The 19,244-nt window shown below is 41.8% G+C and overlaps 1 protein-coding gene across 2 annotated transcripts; it reads right to left on the reverse strand.

Annotated features, from left to right (window-relative positions):
* Positions 1–358: 358 nt before the first annotated feature.
* LOC133409530 (uncharacterized) lies at positions 359–18,088 on the reverse strand. Of its 2 annotated transcripts, none has more exons than XM_061689658.1 (5): positions 17,804–18,088; positions 15,946–16,349; positions 12,947–13,065; positions 1,346–1,502; positions 359–771 (listed from the first exon to the last, which is right to left on the reverse strand). In XM_061689658.1, exons 1-5 carry the CDS (start codon positions 17,809–17,811, stop codon positions 689–691), a joined length of 771 nt encoding a protein of 256 aa, XP_061545642.1. In that variant the 5' UTR covers positions 17,812–18,088; the 3' UTR covers positions 359–688. The 2 variants fall into 2 exon arrangements, with proteins under 2 accessions (XP_061545642.1, XP_061545643.1); XM_061689659.1 differs by having other exon boundaries at positions 678–1,270.
* Between the last annotated feature and the right edge of the window lie 1,156 nt (positions 18,089–19,244).

Below are 19,244 nucleotides of genomic sequence, written 5' to 3' on the forward strand. Positions count from 1 at the left end.
CCCGTTCATTTGCGGCTCAGAAATCTCTCTGTATGTTTCTGGGAGTGCCTAAACGGCCAGCGGGCAAGCGCAGACCTGTGAATCGCGGCGATAATGAACGGATATGACGATAGTGTACGTCCACAGGCTGCAACCGAGAACGGAGAAGGAAAGTGGTGTCCATATAAAGCACTCTAGGACCCAAACGGGTACAAAAAGTAGTCGGTTGATTCAGTTCTAGTGGTTACAGAAACACTGGCGTCTCATAGAGAGGATGTTTTGCATAGGAGCTAAGATCTTTATTGGTAAGTTCATAATTACACACCAAGGAAGAACTTGTTTGTTCATCTTAGAACAGCGATTCCCAAACAAAATAAGCTTTTTAAGCTTTTTTTTTTTTTTTTTTTTTTTTTTTTAGGGTGTCCAGGGGGTGCGGCAACGTTATTGACATGTTGAAGATTTCAAAAAGTGGGCGCCAATAAAAACTTGTTGAAGTTGGTGCGCAGCTTAAAAAGTTTGGGAAAGGCTGCGGTAATTGCTTTACAGCTTTGTTAAAGGGTGTTAAAAGGAGGACTGAGTTGGGCGTGGCTCAAAAGTTTGGAAAATGCTGCACTAAAAGCTTTTCCGAAATGTCTTGAGGGTGTTGGAGAAGCGGTTCACTAGGGGCACGTGATTTAAAAAGGATGAGCAAAGCTCCAGTAAAAGATTCTCAGACATTCTTGAGGGGGTTCCGGGAGAAGGTGGTGGGGTGTGCCAACACACTTGGCATGTCGGGTCCAAGGGGGTAGGCAGCTTTAAAAAAAACAACAACAAACAAACATCGTAAAAGGCTGTTCCTACAAGTAAAAAATACCGATAGTGTATTTTTGTTGGCAGAAACAAAGATTATCATGTGGATCATTTCGAACGTGGGGAAAACGGACATCAGCCAAGGAGAAATGTCGGAGAAAGCGCGGCTTGGGAATTCATGGACCCGCACGTCATTTAACAACCCCCGGGTTTGCAGAGTTGACTCGCTTACCTTTCCGTATAACAACAACAACAACAACAACAACAATGAAAACATCTCACGCAAGTAAACGAAAAGGAATTAACAGGAGAATGTACAAGGCACGCTTGGATTTCCACAGGCATCATCTTCCGGGGACGGGGCCTTGTTTGCGTTCCGGATGGGAGTGCAAATTCCCAACTCTTTGGTTTCATGGCAAAGGCTCAGAAAAAAGCGGAAATCCGGACATTTTTAGAGTTCCTGAAAGTATCCCCCGTCAGAATGTTTTAAGCGGCACAATTCCTGAAATAAGAAGAAGACTTGTCGGATGCTACGCCTGCTGGGTTTATTTTTTTCCTCCCCCCTCCGTGAGCTAACCCTGAGGGTGGTCCGGCTGGCCGTCGGGGTCTCCGCCGAAGTACCATACGATCACGAAGAACAGGACGCCCATGCAGATCAGGAAGGCGGGATCCTGGTGGATGTGCAGCACCAGCAGCTGGTTCTGATGGACGGCCGCCCCTCTGCGCTCTGCTCCCTGGACAAACACAAGATGATGACGTCGAACCGGAGAATGCAATTTTTCGAAGGAATTTCATGTGAGCACAGAAAAGCTCGAGCTAAATGCTGTGGAATTATTCGAATTGTCGAAATGAGGAATTTGAGATTTGCAATGCTTTGAATCGGTTGAGAAATGTAAAAGAAGGAGGTACGGTAATTGTCTTGAATTAGGGAAAACTAGGACATTTCCTGAATGAGCCTCAACAGTTAGAAGTTGCAATAGTTTGAGTCGGTCAAGAAATGTGGAAGGAGGTGTTCATTGTGTCATATATGTTTTCATTTAGAGCTTTATTTGTGAAAGGTGGCAATGGGAATTGTTCCCAAGAAGTCCAGAATGTGCTGAACGTTTTGAAGTTGAAATGCTTTGAACCGGTCAATAAATGTGAAAGGGGGAGGTGAATGTGTAAAAAATCTCTCTTCATTTGGGGAAATTAGTTTTTAAAATTTGGGAGGTGTATAGTCTAGAGTGTGGAATTTTGGAAATATGGAAAATAGTTGCATAGGTGTAACCAGTTTTCAACTTCTTTGAATAAATGTCTCGTTGACATGTATTTTCTTTTGCGGGGGTGGGGGGTATGAATCTAGGAAAACCGGGAATTTTGCAACAAGGAAAGTGACACATTTGTGACGATGTTGAATGGTTTTAATCTTTGCAAGGAATAAAATGACAAATATTGGCGCAATTATAAAAAAAAAAAAAAAAACGTTTTTGTGTGAATGCTCTTCAGCATTCACACAATAAATCCCCGACTAAAACTCAAGGATACAAATATAGAAAGGCCCAATTAGCTGAGACTGAAATAGTCACACATGATGATGTCAGTCACAGGAGATGGATGCTTGTGTTAGCTTCATGCCAGGAATGAAGTTTACTGTGGTGATGGTCGCTATGTGCCACCAGATTACTCATTTTACTCATTTTTCAACAGACACTTGGTTGTTTTAAGACAGAAGAGATGTCTTGTTGCTTGTGTGGGAAGATTTTGCCCCGGACCGTAAATGCTATTCTTAGCCTCCTCGATAACAGGAGCTGTTAGCTCCATATTAGTTGTTGACAAACCAGACCAGTTTTTTTTGTTTTGTTTTGTTTTAGGTCGGAATTGTTGGTTGAAAGCTAGATAATCATACGTACCCGTGTTTACTGCGTAATTATTGTTTCTGCTAGTGATTGAGGATTTTGGCAAGAAGCTACTTGCTAATCTACGATTCCTAGCTTGTCTGTGAGCGACAATCGTTGACAAACTAGGCAGCTTTACACATTTTTGGGTTAAAATGGATATCATAAAGCTAGTTAATCATACTTTGTCGTGGCCAGCATAATTATTGCTGTTACTGCTTGGAACGTGCTGATCGTGGCGTCTTAGATAACAGCTGTTGTTTGTTAGCTACATTAGCTGGTTGGCATACAAGGAAGTTTGTTGTTAGGTTAGAATCGCTGATAGAAAGCAAGTTAATCATACATTGTGGCGATTACAGCATAATTAGAGTTTCTGCCAGCGACTGTTGAGTTTGGCAAGAAGCCACTTGCTAATCTCATCTTCCTAGCTTCCCTGTAAAATGCATTAGTTGAGTCCAAAAGCAGGCTTTTTATTTTATTTTATTTATTCATTAGTTTTTTATTGTTGTATGTTGTACTCGAAATCAAGTTAATCATACATTTTGGTGATTCCAGCAAATTATTATTGTTTCTGATGGCAACATGCTAATCTTGGTTTGTTAGAATAATGGGTGTTGTTAGCTCCTTTGGCTGGTTGGCAAACCAGGCATGTTTTTGTTGTTAGGTTGGAGTTGCTGATGGAAACTGAGCAAATCATACATAACGGCGATTACAGCATATTTATCATTTCTGCTGAAAACTGTTGATTATTTCTAAAGGCTTCTGAGACAAAAGGTGTTTTGTGTCCATTAGTTGTTAACAAACTAGACCATTTTTTTTGTCATGTTAGGTTAGAAATGCTGATAGAAAACGAATAAACCATACATGCTGTTGAATACACAAATATTATTGTTTCTGCCAGTTACTGTAGATTTTGAGGAGAAGCTACTTGCTAGTTTTAGCTTCCTGCCTAAACCGATGTTATTAGCTACATAGCTGGTTGTCACACTAGGCCGTTTTTTTTGTTTTGCTTTGTTGGGTTAGAAATGCTGGTAGAAAGCTAGTTAATCATACATTGTGGTGATTACAGCAGAATTATTATTATTTGTGCTGGCCATTGTTGATTAAAAATGTTTTTTATCCCCCCCCAAGAGACTGCTTGCTAATCTTAGCTTCTTTGTTAGCTACAGTAGTTTGCAGAAAAACTTTTTTCTTATGTTGGGTTAAAAATCCTTGTCCAAGGCTAGTTAAACATACATTGTGGTGTTAAGGCATAATTATCGTTTCTGACGGCCACTGTTGATTTTGACCATAGGCTACTTGCTAATGTTAGTTTCCTAGATGTGTTGTTAGCTCCATTAGTTGTTGACAAACAAGGCTGTTTTTTCTTATTTTAGGTTAAAATCACTGGTAGAAAGCGATTTAATCATATATTGTGGGGATCACAGCATTCTTTCTGCCAGGGACTGCTGATTTTGTCCAGAGGCCACTTGCTAATCTTAGCTTTCTAGCTAAACTGGAGTTTATTACTCCATTATTTGACAAAACATGCATGATGTTAGGTCAAAATTGCTGGTAGGAAATGAACAACACTGTTACATGGATTTGGAAAGGCTCATGTAAAGTATTAATGGTGTTGCTGTATGTGGCGACTTTAGCATGTTGCTAAACTGATGATGGGTTCCAATCAAAGAGGAAACGCGAGCTGCACCACTATGTTTACATCCACAGGAAGCAAGCAGGTAAGTATAGTTGTCAGTATGCTTTTTTTTTTAAGCCTTTCCAGGTGTCATATACTGCCTATTACAAACCTCACTATCTACTCCGTAACTCTATTCGTAAGTGTCCAAATCATCCATGCAAAGAAAAACATGCATCTCCAGATGTTGTCAACTTTTAGTGTAGCCAACAAACAAAAAAAGGGACTGTTCTTAGTTTTTGAAGTATTTGTAAAAAGCGTGTACAGAATCTCGCAAGTTTTTGTTTTATCCCAAAAACAACAAAAATTACTTTCCTTTTTTGGGGGGGAGGGAGGGGATATTTATAAGTGCCAAATCGTCCCAGTCCAATGAAAAGCATGCATCTCCAAATTGTGTATTTTTTAATATCTATAATAAATGAAAAAAATATATATATTTACAAGCTACCAAATCATCACTTTCCAAAGAAAATCCTGTAACTCCAACATTTTTTATTAATTTTTTTATATGAAAAACCACTGAAAAGATGTTTTTACTATATATTTTTTTTAAACTATCAAATTATCACTTAATGAACGGCTCCTATCATCACTACTGTCCATGAAAAGCTTTTAGCTCCACATTTTGCCAGTTTTTTTAAAATTTTATTTTTATCCCCAAAACATCAACAGTGAAATGTCCTTCGTTAAGATACCAAATAATTTTTACTTTGAATCCAACATACAACAAAAATAAAGTTTTTCAACACAAAATAAAAAAATATTTGGCAAGACATGTTTTTCCATTACACAGCCATGATTTGTTAGTTTGGAACAAAATCACAATACAACGTGTTTCTACTCCACCGAACCTTTCAGTAAATATTAAAACGTGTCATCAATAGCATGTGGAAAACCGAGCCACATTCTTTGGCCTCTACACACCACAGACCGGATCACTGGTAAACGTAACCACACGTCTCCCGCTCAGATTCCCTAACACACTTGGCACTGGTTGTGACCGTAGCAGGTGTTTTGGTTTGGCCTGACTTTTCTTTCTGCTCTTTATCCCTTCAGTCAACAACTCCACGCTTTGGCCCACATCCACATCGTCATTCATTCCTCACTCTTGCAGCAGTAGAGGGGAAATGCTCTCCAGAAAACACCACCAGGACTCGAGAAAGGTGCGCCAACATCCATGCAGACTTGGGAAGTTTTCTCACAAATATAATTAATGGTAAATCAAAGTGAATCATTAATAAACCTTTCAACAATAAGTGTGGAGTCACTATTTGGCCGAGATCCAACTGCTCGTCTATTCCGTCAAATCGCTGATGTTCCTAATTAAATAATCAGCTACTCCCATTTATAGTTATAAGCCATATGGCAAATAAAGGTCTGAAAAAGACCTTGGGCTCACTATTTGGCAAGCATGGAGGAGAATGTCACAGTTTTTTTTTTTTTTTTTTTTTTTTATACTTATCGCAGTTTATTACGTTACCAAATGCATTGTCAGCCAATTTCTGCTTTGAAAGTTACACTGTCCACTCGTCTTTTCCATATGATTGAACATTATGTCGATGGGGGGGGGGGGAGCAAGTACATCTACATTTTTCACCTTAAAAATAACAAATATATTCACTTTTATGTCTAACACAAAAATTGGATATACTGAACTGCTTGTCATTGGACAGTGACGTCAACAAATATCCAATATGTATTAAAATAAACGTTTTAAAATAAAAAGCGAAAATGTAACCATGTAATCTGCTCGCCCCTTTTATAGCTAGCCAAAGCCGTATGGCAAAGGATGAGTTCGCAAAAAGCATGTACATTTACATTTTTCTTTGTTTAAATGTTCTTAAAAAGTACACTTTTTTTAATGAATATCTATTTTTCATGTTTTTGATAGAACGAAGAAGTCACAAAAATTGGACATACATGCTTTACATTGGACGGTGATGTCACAGCAAATACCACCACCACAACAACAACAACAACTGACTGCCACATGTATCGTGTTGCACTGAAGTTTGCTTTTGCTTGAGTATTCAACTTCTGCCGCGGTAACTCACTTAAATACATGTTTTAAGATGGACCCGTCGCAGTCTGTCTGAAACATATTATTTACTAGCGTAGGAAATCAGACTTTATTTGGGTTGGCAGGAGGACGTCCTGTCTTGGCCTCACGCGTTTTGAATGAAGCCTGGCCCGGATGGGTTGTATAATACCAACAAGACCCGAAGTGGCACGAAAACGAGCCAGAGAGAGATATATCCCAAGCTGGATAGGAAAAGTAAGCCAAAGCCCACACAGCGCGCTAATGCCAGGACAGGAAACAGGTGAGGGGAAAGACTGGTTTTCCCGGTTATGAATCATATCGTCTTATAATTCTGCTGATGACCCGAGTCGCACACATACAGGCCAGACGCGACAATCAAGAGACTTTTCCAGCTTTTCCTGTACACCATCCCTTTGACCTGACTGCAAATATGTCACACCCAGGAGAGCATTCAATTGTCTCGTGATGACTAGGTCAGAGGTGAGGAATAGTTCTTGCATACAAACATTAACATTTAACTGGTAATAACAGAGCCTTTGTCTTACAAAAAACATCCCAAAATGTCCTTTACGATCATTTCAAATAATCTTTTGCGATGTCAATGGCCACATCCCGTCAAAGCAAATTTCATAGTGTCGTATCGTACCGTGTAGTTTCATATTATATCAAATGTGTCGGATCGTCATTGGAGTGAATCGTATTGCCTGGTAAACGGAATCGGATCAGAATAGGAATATATCGAATTGTTTATAGGGTGATTCATATCACATTGTAAATGGAATTATATCATAATTGTAGGGTATTATATCATAATTGGTGTTATTCGTATTGTGTCGCATGGAACTGGATCACAATTGGGGTGAATTGTATCATAATTGGAGTGATTGGTATTCTATCGCAACGTAATTGGACAACATCACATTGCAGGGAGAATGGAATCGTATCAGATCATAATTGGAGCGAATCGCATTGTAATTGGTGTTGCTCATATATATCACAGGGTCAATGGAATCCAATCATAAATTGAGTGCATGGCATCGTCATTGAAGTGAATCATATACTGTGGTATCGTATCGTAATTGGAATGAATTGTATCGCACCTGGAGTGGCTTTATCTGTATCGTATCGTGTTTCGCATCGTAATTGGACTAAATCATATTGTATTGGAGTGTAAATGTTTCATAACGTCATTGGATAGACTCTTATTGGATCGTAATTGAAGTGAATCATATATCGCGCAGTAATCGGAGTGAATCGTAATGTAAGTGGAGTGAATTTCATCGCTCGTTAATTAGTTTCAGTTGTACCGTCTGGTAATTGGATTTAAACTTACTACATCATAATTGGAGTGAATTGTATCATACCGCATTGTAATTGCAGTGAATTGTAGCACATCGCAATTGCAATGATTTGTCTCAAATCACAAAGTAATTGTAGTGAATCGTAACACAACTTAATTGGAGTGAATCATATCACTTGGCATTGTAATTGGAGCGTTTCGCATCGTATTAGAAATGGTTTGAACCAACTTGCAGCGTAATATGACTAAATCATATTTTATTGCATGGGTAAAGAAGTGAATCGTTTCATATCGAAATTGGAATGAATCGAATCAAATCCTAAGTGTAATGAATCCTATCACATCAGGAGCAGCTTTATATGAATTTATCGTATACTCAGAAGTGTATGGAGATGCAAATGGTTGGGGCGCTGAAGCTAAGTCGAGCCAATGAATGCTGAATGTTAATTAAGCAATATAAAACTAATTAGCGCCCTCAACTTTGACCAGTGATGTTAGCCAAGACGCTCGCACTAATGCTACAGTAAAGGATATTGGAAGCCACAAAACTTAACGTTATATAAAGTACTAAATTGGAATTTGATTGTTTTGTTGGACAACTTTAATGGTCCTTGAACCTAGACAGCACTGTAAACAATTGGCCAGCAAGCCATCTGATTAGTTTTTATTGGCTCTCCACAAACTATACCACAACCTGTCATCACGATGCAGATAGCGCGTGTTCACGAGGTTAAAATCGCCGAGCGCTCCGTCGTGCCTCGGGGGAGGGACGCAATCAATTATTGCGTCATTGTGTTCACGGGCAAGTGTAGGAATCGATAAAGCAAACACAAGAGTGAGGTCGGCCGCCCGTCTTGTGTGTCATTTTACGCTCACCTCTTGAAATTTCGATTCCGTCTTTATTTCTTACTCTTTTCCTTGCTGTTGTTACTGATCTGCGTCTGTTTGGTGGAAACATTGCAGTCAGCCGGTACAAAACAGCTCATGTGATTTTTGTTTTCTAGCCGCAACTTACTATGCTGCTGTCCAAAAATAGCTGCTCGAACAGGGCTACACTTAAAAGGCGTGCGCGTGCACACGCGTGCGCACACACACAGTGACGCAGCAAACAGAAACCGGCTCAGGCTTTGTTATTGTTTTCCTAATAGCATAGTTGCCGAAGTCCTATTTGAATGTTTTCAAAACAATACAAAACACAACAAATTCAACAAACAAGAAGAGTCCTGTTGCCTTGATTCAACGTTTGCGGATGACCGTGACTGGAATGACTGACAATGTACTCAGTCATAAAGAAAAAAAAAAATTTAACAAACATTTTTATTGATATTGTGACAGTATGTTAAAAATTTGAGCATCAATATCTATATAAGCTGGATGTACTTTGGGTTTTACGAGACTTATATATGTATGTATGTTTAATGTGAACCGTAGTTGTTCATGGGGTTTAGTTGGACGCGTTATTTACAATTTATTTAGTGTGAAAAAAATTGGTGTGATTAATAGTAATTAATATAAAAGAATATCCCTCAAAGAATACAAAATAAATTAAATAAATACAAATAATTATAAAAAAAAGAATCACTAAACTAAGGATGCAAATTACAATTCAAATTGAATTTAAAATCTTCCTAAATCTGGAATAAGTAGGCCTATGCTAATCAGCATAGGCCTACTTGGCCATTAATAATTATCCGGTGATTCTGATTCTTACACATGAGCCCAGATATAATATATCTGAAAAATATATATATATATTTTTTTTTATTGTATTGGGTATTTCTCATATAAATTGATCAGCTAGTGAATCCCTTTCTAAAAACTACACTTTTGTAATCATCTGCCCTTATGCTTCTTTTGTTAACCAATTATTAGAATACGCCATATACTGTACATCTTTCATAAGTCTTTGACAATATGCAGTCGTACAGTCATACACTGTCTTGCCCTGAATGCCTTCTTTTGTGTTCATTGGAATAATTGTGAATGTTTAAGACCAATCCTGTAACGTCTTGCAGTGTCTCCAGCCACACTCTTCGCGTTTATTTTAAAGTATAAAATACTTTGTACAACTCCCGCTTTTAGACACGCTAACAGCACGTCCCGACGGGTGCGCAATGTTCCTCCGAGTTATTTCTATCTGCGAGCACTCCCACTGAAAGACGACACAGTGTGTAATAGCCTCGGCCGAAGTGTGCGTTCGTGTGTGCGTTTGAGCGGGATAATTAGACCTTTTGCCTTTGCTCACCGAGAGCCCTGTAACCGCAAGGCTGAGCAATAATGTTAGCTACACTGTCACGGATACTGGCAATTGACACACACACACACACACACACACGGACACCAGAGAGCGTTTACTGACGTCTGAAAGCAAACGCACAATGCCTAAATCCGACATAAACACAGGGCAGGCGTGTAGATGACGCACGTGACGATGTGTTCAAGCCCACTTGACGAGTTTTCGCAATCGGTGGAGAGACTGTGTCGAAATTAGCTGTGATTAGCGCAGTCGGGCCAAGGTGGCTAATAAGGGCCTGGGACCAAATGGAGATTTCGTACTGTCACATTTTCAAGTTGTGGAAGATTCAGGCGTGACTCACAAGCTCCGCTTAGTTTGAGTGAGTGCCCCGAGAATAGAAAGTTAGCTGGAATGGCTGCCCCCCCCCCACCCCACCCCATCAAAAAAAGATAATAGTTCAGACTATACAAATTGTTACTTGTTGCACTTATCGTCGTTGTTTGCTTCCTAAAAAGAACAAAAACTATTGGTGTTACACTTTCTTAAAAAGAAATGATTTCGACTCGTCAAAAGTGAGAATTGTTCCTTTCCCAAAAAAGAACAAACTTGTCTAGCACTTTCCTCAAAAGAAAATATTGAAGCTATTATGTATTATTATTCAATTATACTACAGCCTACATTTTCAGAAAGGAAGACTACCGATCTTATACTTTCATTAAAAAAAAAGCAACTATCGATGCTGCACTTTAATTAAAAATGCTTTAGTTGCATGTTTTATGAAATAAAACTTGTCTGCGTTTTTTTTAGTGTTGCTCATTTTAAAAAAAAAAAAAAAAAAGTGTAGCACTTTGCTAAAAAGATTAAGAAGATTAAAACTGCTACATAGTGTTATTAAATTGCACTTGACTGCATTTCCAAACAGAAGATCAACTATTGTTGTTGCACTTATAGATATTACTGATATATAATTAAATTGTTTGTTTCTTCAAAAGAAGAAAAACGATTGGTGTCGGACTCCCCCCAAAAAAATTTTGATTAAAGCTTTTACGTATTATTATATTCCACTTGTCTTCATTGCAGGTGTCCTAAAACAAAGACCAACCTTTGGTGTGTACAACATTTGGGAGTTTTCCCGTTCAGTAAACGGCTGAAAGTTCCTTGGCAAATGTGGCTCTCCTTGCCCACATGCGAGGGCGCTTCGCTCGAGCGGCGGCGCATGATAAGTATTTATATTTGATGCCATTATTTTGCGAGCAAAGGCAATTGGAATCCTAAATGCTATCGAGCGATAGCACCTGGCACAAGAAGAAGGAACAAGCCTCCGCCTTCCTCTTTTTTTCTGGGGCCCGCTCACTGTTCTAATAAAACACGTGCGCACACTTTCGGAATAATTCTGTGCTTAAGTTCACAGGGATGCTCGTGCTATTAAGACACACACGCACACACCTTCTTCTCTTTCGAACTTCCCCAGTGATGTGAATAAGTGTTGAGTCACAGCGGCTGCTTATCACATTATCGCAGTCTTCTGCAGCCTCCTGCCGGCTTCCTCTGCGGCTTTTTAATCGCGGCCGAGCGAGGGCCGGGTCGTCCACAATCCGAACGCATCTGAATGCCGCTTTCAATCGCTAAAATCCGCTTTTACGTGCACGCCTGAAGGCCCGGCGGGCGGACGCAAGTGCAGTAATTGACTAACAGTAAAGACCAAGGGGTGGGGGTGTTACTAAGCTCTGTTAATGACGAGCTTTAGAAGCAACGTCTCGGGAAAAGTGGAGCGCTTGTGACACTCGGGTGAGATTCAACTGAGTTGAAGCGGCGATGATGCAACGGGCTGAAATGATGCCAAAACGGGAGCCACGCGTAAAACATTGTCGTGTTGCCCTCGATCAAGTTCAAAACGTCAACTCTCGATCAGATGGTGTGCAATCTTACGGTAAAAATAACTCTACAGTCAGAAAATGTCCTTTTGGAATCAAACTGCAGGTTTAAGGATGCCAAAATTGGGTCATTTTATGAGAAAGTCTGCAATACTATTTTTGATATACTATGCGGTGTTCCCCTGCGATATCTCGGTTATGTTGCGTGCTCTGTTTGTACGTGTTGCTAAAGTAGCAGTTGTTTGAAGGTTTCTATTTACCGTAACATTGATGCGTTGCGCATTATGCTAGTGGTCTTTCAATAGATTTTAGAATTTGAACGCGTTTTGTTTGTATACGTTGCTGCTGTTTTCTCTGTTTATGTTAAATCAGCAGGTATTTGAAGGTTTACAATGACCGTAACATCTAGGCTAATTTCTGTCAGCCCATCGGTGTCATTTGGCATTAAATGTTAGCATTAAGCAAGTGGAGTGTCGTTCGAAGTCATTTTATGGTTTGGTTTCAGAAAATGTGCAAATGAGTCATCCTCTTTTTTTGACTTCTCAACGTTATGTTATGATATTCTCCCATTTCGTGACAATGAGAGATACAGAATAGGCACTAAGGAATATTTTAAAAGGTGCGGTTGAGTTCAAACCCTAATTCCAATGAAGTCGGGATGCTGTGTAAAACAAGGTTGCTTTTTGGCTTTTGGTGTTGGCCTTGCCGCTTGACGTGCAGAGATTTCTCGAGATTCAGCGAATCTTTTGATGACATTACGGACCGTAGAGGGTGTCAATCCCTCAATTCCTTGCAATTGTCTGCATGTTGAGAAAAGTTTTGTTAAACTGCTGGACTATTTGCTCCCGCAGTTGTTGACAAAGCGGTGAACTCGCCCCTTTCCTCGCTCGTGAGCAACTAAGCCTTTCGGGGCGGCTCCCTTTTGTACAACATCAGGATACTCACCTGTTTCCTATTAACCCGTTCACCTGCGGAATGTTCCAAACAGGTGTTTTTTGAGCATTTCCTCAACTTTCCCAGTCTTTTGTGGCTCCCGTCCCACCTTTTTTTGCAACGTGTTGCAGGCGTGAAATTCAAAATGAGTGCAATGTCATGTCATTTTCACCTATCGCAGGAGGTCTGGTAATGTACCACAGTTCACCTAAAAGGTCGACTGAATGCGGATGAAGACTGACCCTCAGTATGTAGTCATTGTAATCGTCGCCGATGTGTCGAAGCGACTGTCCGATCTCCACGGCCTGCATCGCCCCCGCTGCGTCTCCGGGCCTGACGCTAGAGGGCCTGGCAGAACTTCCTGTGAGCAAAAAAATACAAAATAAATAAATAAATATGTCACCCTTTATGCGACCATAAAAGAAAGCACTTGCTAAATATTAGCGTGAGAGCTCAGCCAATCAGCCGCGAGCCATCCCGCCATGACGCTGCTATTCATTAAAAAGCGAGGAAGACAGACGGGCCCCGGCCAGTAATTACGCGACTGTAGTGGAGCGTCGTCTCTCTGTGAATCAAATCAAGCCGAGGAGGAGCCGACTGGCTGGAAGGAAGTCGAGCCGAACGGATCCTAACCCAGTCACAGATGATCTCCATGACGGAGACGACCCACCGACCCATGCTTAGCGGTACTCTGTGTGCGCGCGTGCGTCCGGTTTTAGCGCAATCTGATGGACGCCGCTGAATGAACGAGCGCGTCTGCGCCTCACAAAAGACCAGCGTCACTGTTTTGACTGCCACACACGCACAAATATCAAGCCTGCTAAAGCCCAGAGGTTTTAATGAACCGTGTTTAGACTCCTACTATCTGTCCCGTGCTGATAAAGCGTCGAAGGACACAAGTGCCGAGATTTTGACTCTCAACCTCTATACTAGTTTTAATAGATACGGACGCCGCATCGACAATTCTGGCTTTGCGAAAGACCTCCGCCAAGGCCAAACAATACTGGTGAGTCGAGAGAGGTACGTTCCTCGCTCTCAGCGTAGGTGGTAGTTTCAGACTGTAAGGTGGGAATGTTCATCATCTAATGATATATATTTTCAATCTCTGATTTTAATAAATGCTAAAAGACAAAAAAAAACTCATTTTACGATCCTAAATTGAGTTCTGTATTGCTCCACTCCAGTCCTGTTGGTGGCAGTGGGGTAGTAGTGTTAGATTATGCCCTTCTAGCTTAGTAGCTAGTTTACTACCCTGAGATATATAGACCAAAAAAAAAAAAAAAAAAAAACAGCTCTTGATTGTTGTTACAAAAGAATTATAGGTTGCGGGTGATACTGTTCCACTCCAGCCCTCTAAGTGGCAGTATTGTGGCACATTCCTCCCACCTAGTTTAACGGCTACTTCAATACGCTAAGGTGTAAAATGTACGAATTCTGTTGTTACTAAACGTTAAAGACTCACAAAAAAAAAAAAAAAAAAAGAGCTCAAGATGATCGGAAATGTTCCAACAATCACTAATTGAGCTAGCTTAGTGGCTAATGCACAACTGTGAGATGTACACTGCTGTGTGTGTCATAAAACGTTCAAGACAAAAAGCAGCTCCTGATAGTTGGACATTTTCTAACAATCCTAAATTGCAGTCATTATTGTTCCATGCCAATCCTACAGGTGGCAGTATTGTGGCAGATTGCGGTACAATCCGCCCTCCTAGTTTAGCGTCTCGTTTAGGACTATGAGATGTTTACTGATAGGCTGGCAAAAAAAGCTCTGGATTGTCATAAATTAGAGATTGTTGTAAATGTTGAAACAATTCTGTGTTTCAGTCATTACTGTTCCACTCCAGTCCTGTAGGTGGCAGCATTGTGTTTTCCCCATTTCAATCTGTAACTACCCAACCTAATTATTTCATTTTGACTGCAGACAGACATGAATTTAACACGTTTGCTATTATCCAAAATGTAGGACTCTGTGCAGCGTGAGATCGTCATTGTTGTTTATGTGTCAGAACCAACACTGCGAGGGGATTAGCGCTTGGTCAATACCGCTCGTGTTGTCCCGCGATGCGGGTCGTTTGTTACCAAAACAAGCGTTAGGGACATTGAGGTGGCTAAAAAGTGGGCAACATCCTTTCGAAGTAGCGCTTACATAACGGAAAACAAACGCTTTTGTGTCCCGTGGCTGGAGGTGATGATGTTTTTCAGTCGCATAAATAATAAATAAAAGGCACTTAGCTGAGAAAATGCTAATAATAAGATGCTGAAAGTTCCTTTTGTTCTGCATCCCAGACAGGGGCATCACTCGCAGAAATTCTTTTCCGGTAAAAGTGTATCCCCGATATTAGAAAAGATAGCGGAGAGCTCACATTTGCACAAAATATAAAGTTTACAGACCGACTTTACCTCATTTACAACTAAGTGTACAGTTCTGTTTAGTATAAAATATTCCCCCCCCCCCCCTCCCCCTGTTTTGGTTGTTTAACATTGCCTAAAAGAAACTATTTAGCCATGTTTACACCAACCGGTACAGTCAGTTCACCAATTTTTTTTTTAATTATTATTTTTTTTAATAAATACAATTTCTGTCACGCGACAAGAAAAAAAAAATAAAAATAATAATAATAATCCGACTAAGCTGCGGCAACATTTTAATCACACATCAAGTTTCGCAATGAACCATGTCGAAAATATTTCTTTGTGCTGTTTTTTAAAAAACGTTTCCAGACTTTGAGGACAATCAACAAACTCTGCCTAGCAACAAGTGACTGCCGAAACATGACCTGGAAAAATAGCCCAAGCAATTCTCAACGCCCTTTGAGCGAGCTAAAAATTGAATGGGACTATTTTATGATGAAAATGCGTTTTATCTGCGTTTGAGTACATTCGCCAAATTGTTCAAGTGATCAACTGTGTGGGGCACTGGGTCCCTGCGCCCCAAGTTTCCCCAGGAAACAGCGTTGCAAATTCTGAGAAGAATCTCGCACGCACTGCATTTGGTATATCAGCGGGGCCTCCGCGCGAGAGTTCGTCTTTTCTATCAATGCCGTTATTATTCGCGAGCTATTTCCGGTGGCCTCACACCGATGACCTTCCGTGAACGTCGTTTGGTCGCCGAGCTGCAGCCGCACTCGCACAAGATATTGTTGACACACACACACACACACACACACGCGCGCGCGCGCGCGCGCGCTAGCTGCTCACGTGATCACACTCGCCTTCCGCGCCCGCCCGCATGTGCGCTCACCTTGCGGCGTGCGCGCTCCCCGGTCACGCGCCTCCCCGGCCACGCGCGCCAAGGCGTGCCGCAGCGCCTGGGCTGAGGGGCTGGGCGTCTGCGTGGAGGCGACGGCGCGCGGCGACAGAGGCGAGCCCGGCAGCGAGTCGCCCGCGCCGGAGAAGTATCCGCTGGACGAGCGCCGATACGGGAAGTGGAAGACGGTTCTGGTCTCGAAGACGCCGCGGCGCTCCGGAGAGAGGAGGGGGGCGACGCTGCTCCGGCGGCGGGGAGGCGAGCGCGGCGCGCCCCCTCCGGCTGCTCCTCCTCCGCTCCCCTCGGCGCCGGAGCCCCGCTGCTCTCCGCGGCTCTCGCTGGGCTCCGGCCACGGACGTCCTGCGCTCGCCTGTGTGCTCACTGCGGTTCCATGGGCTCTGCGTACGGGGAGGGGGATGTTGGGGGGGGGGCGAACACAACGGCACCGTCAACCCGTGCGTCGCCAGAACCGAACCGCTGCGCTTTTTTTTTTGTTTTCTTTCTCCTCAATCTGATTACTTTCACCGCCGAATGGAAATTGAGCGTATCAGCCGTCGCCGTGCAGAATTCCAGCTGGGAAGCTCTACCGCATTCGAACCGGCGCCGGTGCAATGTTTAAAAAGCTCTTTGGTCTGGTTTGGTTGGGTTTCCTCCTGTGGGATTTTGTCGAGACTCGCACGTGAAAAGGAAGCAAACTTTCAAAACTGCGTCACATGCCAACACGATCACGGAAAAAAAACAACAACTTTTATGACAGCACCTCACCGGGAACCCGTTGACTCTCTTTAAGTCGGTTCTTTGACATGGTTGAGGCTAGAACCAAACAACAACAAAGGTCCAACAGATAACATTATTGATATATTTATGTATTAGTCAGAAGGGGGAAAAACGCATCTCTTCCTGTTTGTCCAGACTGAAGCGATACCCTCGGCGCGCATTAAACGCAATTCATTTCTTATTTTACGATGATTTATTTGGAGGACTTTTCTCGCAACAAAGCCAAATTTGCGCCGGCAAAACAGCGCCTTTGCGCAATAATAACAGCGGACAGACGTGACATTTGCCCGGTGACGGCATGCGTCAACATTCAAGTTGTTGTTATTGTTATTAGTTTATTGACGCTACATTACTATTATTATTATTATTATTATAGCGTGCGCGCGTCCCGGCCTGCACAGAGTAAGGCGTGCGCGCCCCCAGCAGGCAAATGCTCGCACCGGCACCCGCCCCCCCCCTCCCCTCCCCTCCCCTCCCAACACCCGCTACCGTACCGAAAACCGGCGTCAGCCTGTTAACTCCCTCTTGTTTTTTTTAATTCTTATCATCACCGAAAAACATGCAGGTAAACCAGTCTCCGATGTGACGTCACGACTCGGGGAAAAAATGAGGTGGGGGGGGGGGGCTGTGAACCCCTTGAACTCGATGAGATGAGGCGCTTTAAAACACTTTTTTTTTTTTTTTTTTTTTTTTAAACACTCAACATTTGTTGTTGTTTTGCTTCATACGGTCGCACTCAAAGCATTTCCTGAAGACCTTGAACGCACCATTACGCTGGTTTAGGGAGGCAAAAACAGCAAAGTGTCCCCAAATCAACTTTTTGGAGGACTTTTCATTTATTCTTATTATCATTTTATTTATTTATTTGATCAAATGTAGCAAGAATGACAACAAATTCGGATGAATCTGTAACTTCCGAGGTCCTTATTGAGCAATGACGTTCGCCAATGCGGCGCGACAGCTGACTCGCCGGCGAGCCCCGAGGCCGTCGTCACTTCGTAAAAAAAAAAATAATAATAATCCAAAATAAATCACAATGGCAGAAATAGCACAACATGAGCCGGTTCGGACTCACCTGCGCATGTCAGTGGTGACACATGACGGCCGGCTCTTGGAACACAGTTGAAATGAATGTGTTTAAATCAACAAGAAGAAGAAGAAGAACAACAACAACAGCCCCCAGCGAGTGCGAGTAAGGTAGTTCCCGATGGGGGGGAGGGGGGAGGGGGGGAAAGGCCAAATAAATCCTCCAAGTTGTGCTGAACAATCCGCGTTGAAAAGTGTGTAAGAGGACGAAAACAAAGTCCAGCAGCGTCTTTTGTGCGAGGTTTCCTTCCTGTGTTCTGCTTGTCCGTCCGCCGTCGAGTCGGGGGCTTGCGGAGCCCGTGCACCCCTTTATAGACTGGTCCCGGTGGGCGGGGCCTCGGGCTGACTCCCGTACTTGCGACACTGGCGCCCCCTGGTGGGCCACGTGCGGTGAGGCTAAGATTTCCCCCGTAAACCGTGCCGAGTGAGGCTTTGGAATGAGCTTCTTTCTGGCAGCTTTCTCGCAGGCGCTGCAAAACTCAAATCTCACTTCCTGAATTGATCTGATTTCAAGTGAAAACGTCTAAATGTGCTCATTTTAGGACAGTTTTGACTTTTTAAAAGAAACATTTCTGCGGGACAAAAAAGCAGTTTTGATCAAATCCGTGTTCTTACTTTAGGAATATTATCAAGTCAATGTACACTGGGGAAAAAAATAGTCCTTTGAATTGACTCACTTTGAACATGTACATCGGTTGCACAAGATTAGAATGTGTTAAAAATAAAAAAATTACGAGAAGAGGGGTCAATTATGCCATTTTAACGCATTTTAATCATGTGCAACCGATGCACATGTTCAAATGAAGCAAATTCAAAGGACTATTTTTTTAAATTTTTTATTTCCCCCCCCCCCCCAAGTGTAAAAGAGTTCCATTGGCAGATTTTTGCACTTATTTTAGGGACAAAAGTTCTTGTTTTAAGTGACATAAAATATGCCAATGGAACTAGTATGATTGACTTGATACAATTCTGAAAATAAGATCTTGATTTTCTTTTTAATATTTGGTTAGTTATGTCGTAACTATGTATTTGTTAGTCTTAAAACAGTTACATTGGTGAATGTATTTATTTATAAAAAGTAAAACAATTAATCGAAATAGAAAATACTTAAACATATATTTTTCATTTTGTCATGTATTCAATATGAGATTAGTTGAAATTTTTTTTTTTTTTTAAAGTTCATATTACGTCACTATTGACTGCCGACGATGTTCGTTGTACACTCACGATCTCATTGCAAGTTCAACCTGTTTGTCCCTCAAAGGCCACCATACTCCGCGGAGCTGGCAAGTTTGATTATGATTATTGATTTATTTTTTTTAATTCTTTTTCACTGACACAAGTTAGGGAACAACAATTCCTCATAACGTCAGTCTTGTATAACATTATGTAAGACTGTGAGCATCCGAAGCCGCGGCAAGTATAACGTA

The sequence above is a fragment of the Phycodurus eques genome, chromosome 11 (assembly GCF_024500275.1).
Source record: "Phycodurus eques isolate BA_2022a chromosome 11, UOR_Pequ_1.1, whole genome shotgun sequence".
In the NCBI taxonomy this organism is placed as follows: Eukaryota; Metazoa; Chordata; class Actinopteri; order Syngnathiformes; family Syngnathidae; genus Phycodurus; species Phycodurus eques.